At 35.5% G+C, this 6,953-nt stretch overlaps 1 protein-coding gene across 1 annotated transcript; it reads left to right on the forward strand.

The window, feature by feature from the left end:
* Nucleotides 1-1,052: 1,052 nt before the first annotated feature.
* Nucleotides 1,053-3,152, forward strand: LOC107832789 (uncharacterized). The gene is made up of 3 exons (XM_075232434.1): nt 1,053-1,605; nt 1,964-2,574; nt 2,724-3,152. Exons 1-3 carry the CDS (start codon nt 1,053-1,055, stop codon nt 3,150-3,152), a joined length of 1,593 nt encoding a protein of 530 aa, XP_075088535.1.
* The last annotated feature ends 3,801 nt before the right edge of the window (nt 3,153-6,953 follow it).

The raw sequence follows: 6,953 nt of genomic DNA on the forward strand, positions 1-6,953 counted from the left end.
CATTGTTGAGATTTAATTTTGGACATAAAAGTGATTATAACTTTAGAATCATGGAAAATATTCCAATTATGTTGCAACATAGTGGAGAATGGGATGATAACAATAATTTCATAAATTTTCATGTTGATGCAATTCTAATAAAGACCTATTGGAAATTTGAACAACTTCTCAGAGAAATTGTAAAGCAACTGCAAAAGGACAGTAAAACAATAGTTATTCAGTATATTATTGCTCAAGGATATCCACCAATTACAATTTGCAGCGATATGAGTGTTAGTGTTTATATGGAATTGAAAAAATCAAGTGCAGGGATGACAACACTTCCCCCGTGTGTGTCGTTTGCTAAAAACACTATAGCTGCAAGCACCTCCAGTTTCGATGTTGCTCCAATTTCACCAGAAATTGCACAATTTGAAAGCACTGATATGATTACTACGTTTGATGTGCAAGAAGGAGATGACGCCATTTTAGAACTTGATGATGCAAACATCATAACTGATCAATTTCAACAAAATGTTGAAAAAGGACAAATTTACGAAGACAAGAACCTGCTGGCTCTCGTTATGAAACAGTATGCTGTTAGAGAAAAATGTCAATATCGGGTTCATAAATCATGCCCAAGAAGGTTCGTCTGCATGTTTTCAAGTAAAAAAACTATGTGATACCTATATAGTATATAAGTATGCTAAATCAGTATACTATGAGAGTATGGAATTGTATTGGTTTGTCTGTGTTTTTTATCAGTGATGCTGGTATAGTATATAAGTATGCTATATCAGTATACTATGCGAGTATATAACTGTATTCGTTTGTCTTTGTTATTATCAGTAAAACATAATACCAATATAGTATATATATATATAATAAATCAGTATACTATGTGAGTATAGAATTGTGCTGCTTTGTCTATATTTTTTATCAGCAAAATATGATACTGATACAGTATATAAGTATACCAACAAAGTATACCATGTGAGTATATAATTGTACGGATTTTTGTGTGTGTGTTTTATCAATAAAACATTATACATAACTGTATTTGTATTATAAACATGTATATCCTTGAATGCGTGGATGAAAGATGCACTTGGAGACTTAAAGCATTAAGCCTACGAGCATCAAATCTTTTCAAAGTGACAGATTTCAATTCTGTCCACAGTTGTTTAACTGATAAGAGATTTTGTTCACAAAAGCAAGCTGTCTCAGCTTTTGTTGCAGCTGTGGTACAAGATAAACTTGTTGACCCGAAAACCATATATACACCAACAGATATCCAGAGAGACATCCAAAAAGCATATGGTATGGACTTAAGCTACATGCAAGCATGGAGATCAAAAGAAAAAGCAATGCAATTATTGAGACGATCACCAAGTGAATCATACAAGAAAATGCCAACATATCTTTATATGTTAGAGTACGCTAACCCAGGATCAGTGACACGACTACACACTGAAGGAGATGGGAGCTTCTTGTATGCATTCATAGCTATATATGCATCGATTAGAGGATGGGTCTATTGTAGGCCAACAGTTGTAGTTGATGGAAGTTTTTTAAAGTCAACATATAGAGAGACCACACTCACGGCTTCCACGCAAGACGCAGAGGGTAAGAATACAATCCAATTACATTTAGTTAAAGAAACAAAAAATATTTTCAAATATTTATGATACAAGTATACCAACAGAGTATATAGTTGTTTTGCTACACACCTGCACGTACCTATAACTATACTACTATATGAAATACTAAATTAATATTTTGTGTACAATCCAATTACATTCAGTTAAAGAAACAAAAAAAATATTTTCAAATATTATATGATACCAGTATGGTATACAAGTATACCAACAGAGTATATAGTTGTTTTGCTACACACCTGCACCTACCTATGACTATACTACTATATGAAATGCTAAATTAATATAGTGTGTTGTAATTGATATTTTGTTCTTTGGGTTTACAGGACAAATTCTACCCCTCGCATATGCAATTATTGATTCGGAAAATGATGCATCGTGGGAATGGTTCTTCGTGCAGTTGAGAGAAACCTATGGACAAAGAGAGGGAATGTGCATTGTATCAGACAGGCATGATGCTATATGGAAAGCAACTTCAACTGTCTATCCAGAAGTCCCTCATTGTGCATGTATGTTCCGTCTGTGGAACAACATAAAGACAAACTTCAGGAAGAACCAAAAACAAATCAAAGAAGTATATTTTGCTTTAGCAGGAGCATACACTGTTGAAGAATTCAACAGGCATATGGCAGAGTTAGAAGCTATTGATAGTAGAGTGAAAACATACCTGATGGATATTGGATATGATAAATGGTCCCGGGCGCATTCCAAGGCAAATAGAACCATGACAATGACATCGAATATTGCGGAATCAGTAAATGCAGCAAACAAGCACGCAAGAGACCTCCCAGTTGTGAATTTGCTTGACTTTATGACAACATTGATTCAAAAATGGAATTACACCAATCGGAAGGATGCAATGGAATTATTTATGAAGATTGGTGCAAAGTATGAAAAAATATTGGCAGATAATACTATCTTATCACAGACGATGACGGTATGCATTTTCAAAATCATAAAAATACTGCATGTACTGTATTTTTACTTTTTTAACTTAGTAATTTCACTAAACAACTGAATATTGTTATTTAAAAAATACTATTACTTCATATAGCTAATGACTTTTCTTAATTAAAATTATACTAGGTGTTGCCATCAACTGAATTCTTACATTTAGTAATTGATGGCCAAACAAGAAATATGGTGCGCCTATATGAAAGAAATTGTAGTTGTGGGAGGTTTCAGCTAGACGATATTTCATGTCCACATGCAATGGCAGTTATACAAAAATTCCATATGGATTCATACAAGTATTGCTCGGATTACTACAACATAGACTACTTGCTGAAAACATATGAGATACCAGTAAATCCATTGCCTGATGAAACAACGTGGCAAATTCCAGAACATGTCTCTTCGCAGGTGGTACTGCCACCAAAAGGAAAAATCAAACCAGGAAGACCTAAAAAGAAGAGAGACATAAGAAACTGGGAAGGAAATACAGTTACATGTGCACTATGCGGGAGAAAAGGACACAACCGGAGAACATGCCGAAATATTCCAAAGAGAGATTGATATAATGCTTCAATGTTTTTATACAACTCATATATTGTAGAATCATAGCATTTGAATAGCAAAAAATAAAATGCATTTCTTGCACTGGACATATATTTGGTATGATGATTCTTTGCGAAATTACTTTTTGGCAACAAATTTATATGGCTACTTGTATTTTCAATAAGAATCTGTTTATTTTCTATTTTAGTATATAAAAGTGGGATGCATTTACATCTAGTTGCTGCAGGAAAAAAGATGCAAAAATATATCTGTGATACCCAAGTGGTATATCTGTGATACCCAAGTGGTATATCTGTATACCTTATTGGTATATCTGTATACCTTATTAGTATCAAAATATGTGCAGAAATAGAAGTGGTGCACGCTTTGCAGCTCATGTTTGTATTGAACTATAACAAATTGGAAGTCATTTACATGCAGTTATTTGTGCATCATCAGGTACATTAATACAAGGTGATACCCAATGTTATATTTGTATACCTCGCTGGTATATAGTGGTACTGCACTAATATGGCTAAAACAAAATATGCGCAGAAATATAAATGGTGCACCAGATACAACGTGATACCTAAAATGCGCACACTTTGCAACTCATGTCAGTACTTACATCTAGTTGCTGCAGGAAAAAAGATGAGTCAAATACAACGTGATACCCAAATGGTATATCATTATACCTGATTGGTATATAGTTCTACTACACTAATACACCATCTATGCTAAAACTACAGATGAACATTAAAGCTTAGACCATCATCACATTCGAAAGCAGATAATTTAACTTCTGTCACAACTACTTTGTATGTTGCTGGAAGTGTTCACTTCATCTGCCCCTAATTTTCACTTGCTGAATCCATTAAACCTTACCCTCTGGCAAAGGAATGGACCTCGGCATCCTAATAAACCAACAACTTTATGGAAGAAGCCTAAGAAAAGCCTAATAAAACAAGCTGAAATCAGAAACAAAATCAGCAAATTTTCAGCATCAAGAGACATAACTATACTGATAACCCCCATGTACTTGAAGAAATCTATTACCACATATTTTGAACCAGAATAATTAAATATAACAAAAGAAATATTAGCAGCTGGAAATATTTTATAAAGGCACAAGTTTCCTACAGTCTTGAATCAGCAGAAGGTCATTTACTACTAATAATACCATACTTCACCAAAAACTATTAAAATCTTGCAAAGCTTTCATGATACAATTAACTAAAACCAAAAAGAGACCTATACTACTTCTTGCGTTTCTTTCCACGAGTCTTTTTAGGTGCTACTGGAGCCTCAGATTCACTTGATTCGCCATGCAACTGCTTGTTCCTCCCATAGTGCCACAACAGTATACCAAACCTAGCTCGAAGACCATCCACATCAAAATTGGCAACATGGATTGGAAGATCTTCAATAATATACTCTGCAAAGCAAGCAACATATACTCCACAATCTCTGAAATAAAACAAATGAATAGAATATAAAAATCAATTAGAAGTGAAAATGTTAATATGAATGAGGAAAACAAAGTAAAAAAAAAGTAATTATTCTTACGAATTTTGTTGTGTTGGCAGATTTGTAATCAGTTCAATATCAAAAGGATCAGTCAACTTCTTTCCCATGTGCAGACCATTTTCTACTACAATGTCACTTCTTTGGTTATAAAATTCAATACTGACTAGAAATAGGGGAATCAACACAGCATAAGCCTTTGCCATTTTCTGAATAGCTTTTTTATGCTTTCGACTACGTAGCGAGTCATATACATAAAAACATCTCTTGTGGAATGACACATACCCCAATATCCAATGTCAAATTTCTGCCAAATTAATTGAAAAAAGAACATGATCAACCTGGTGCCATGGAGTGTTGCAATGCATTCTAAATCCTTTCATGTACTCCATGATATCGTCTAATCTATCAATCAAATTATCTTGTTTCCCACCTTTTACAAATTCTGTGAAAACCCTTTGAATTATTATTAAAAAGAGTATCTGTAGTTGTGACTTTGATTGACATATTAATTCCATATTTCGCCTTCTTCCTAAGATAGTAGAATATAATATTCAAGTGTTGCAAAAAAGAGAGGAAGAAAACATGACTACCACTAACAATATGAATGAACTACTACAACAACAAAAATAAAAAGCAGTACACATACCGAACTAGAGAGCGGCCTGCCAGAATAGTTTAAGGTATGGAAAAACGTCTTATCATCAATCTGTTCAACTTCAAAGTCAAAACAAGGCTCTAGCTTTTGATCACTGTAAGCACGTAATTTTTGCTTCACGAACAATCACTCCAAAAGAAATCAAAATAATTGCAAATGGCCTCGCCGTACAAATTTTCAATTTTTATGTGACATGCGCTGGTAGCCCTTTGTGTTTATATCCATTTTTCATTGAATCTTATCAAACAAAAATACAATAAGTATGCCGTGTGTAATCAGGCCGTAATTCGATTTTTAAAAGAAAATTCACAAAAATATGCAGCTTTTACTCTAGGCTGTGATTTAACCATTTTTTAAATTCTAATATATGTGTGTTAATCGTTGTAGGTGTCACCCAATATGTGTGTAAGTTTATTTTAATTTTTACATTGTTTTAGGAATTTTTGTTTAATTTGTTGAATTAAAAAGGGAAAGAAAAATCGGTTTGGACCCCAAAAAATTAGGCCCAAAGCCAATGCAAAGACCCGGTCCAGACCAGGCCTGCCCAGGCACCTCCCGAAACGACGCCGTTTCAGGCAAATCGATCTAAGCCGTCTAAGCCTCTTGATCCAACGGTCCACATACGCACCCGTGACCCGACCTGTTTAGACGGTCCAACCCAATCCATCACTTAAACCCAAACGACACCGTTTTAATACCAAACGGCTTCGTCTCACCCCTCACCATCAGATCCAAGCCGTTGAGATCATCTGATCCAACGGCTCAGATCTAAACCCCTAGACCATATATAAGCCTTCCCTTACACCCCACGCCCCCTATACGAACACCCCATCACGTCGTCCCCAAGCTCAAACCCTGAAACCCCCAAACCCTAACGCCGCCCTAGTTTCCCTTTCACCAGAACCCGGCGGCATGAACGCCGGTGACCACCCCCTTCACACCCCTGAAACATCCAACCACCCTGAACACGAATCTACTAACCCTGTACCTCGAATCACCTTCCATCGTCTCGAATCTGGATTTGAAGATTCGAGACGAAACTCGATCTATACCAAACCACCCCATCTTCATACCAGACACTCCCCGGACCCTCCTCGTGACCAAACCAGACTTGGTTTGGTCCGAATCTACCCACAACTCCTAAAAAACCAGATCTGAAAATCCAAAACCTAGAACACAGATAGCCTTGGAGTCCAATCGGCCTTAACAAGGGTTTGAGGTTTAATGGATCTTAACCAAGGTGTTCTCATGTGAGAACACCCTGGTTAAAATTTGTTCGGCCTCAAATGGTCAAAGTTGAGTCAGATTTGGGTCAGTTTGGTTTAAACATTTTTCGGTAAGTTTTCCTTTCCCTTTGTTTAGTTCTAATCAAGTTGTTAGCATGCTTTGTTGTGACTGTGTGTTATTGTATGATGTTTTTCTTAATTTCTTCCGTCTCTGTCAAAGACCTTTTATTTGGTCGTTTGATTTTCTATGTGTGTTCTGAATGTACTCTATGATATACATGCTCGTCAATTAGATTAATCATCAAATAAGTTAACTCATATAGGTTCCCAGTAATCGAACAAAGATATTTGAAGTCATTCGGGACCCTGTATGTGTAGTTTATATAAGCGACTGATTATTACCTGTTGTAA

The sequence above is a fragment of the Nicotiana tabacum genome, chromosome 16, assembly GCF_000715075.1.
Source record: "Nicotiana tabacum cultivar K326 chromosome 16, ASM71507v2, whole genome shotgun sequence".
Taxonomy (NCBI): Eukaryota; Viridiplantae; Streptophyta; class Magnoliopsida; order Solanales; family Solanaceae; genus Nicotiana; species Nicotiana tabacum.

Coding starts and splice junctions, on each gene's coding strand:
- LOC107832789 (XM_075232434.1), top strand. CDS start 1,053: ATGTATATCCTTGAATGCGTGGATGAAAGATGCACTTGGAGACTTAAA. Junction 1,606..1,963: donor TTCCACGCAAGACGCAGAGG/GTAAGAATACAA, acceptor TTGGGTTTACAG/GACAAATTCTACCCCTCGCA. Junction 2,575..2,723: donor TCTTATCACAGACGATGACG/GTATGCATTTTC, acceptor AAATTATACTAG/GTGTTGCCATCAACTGAATT.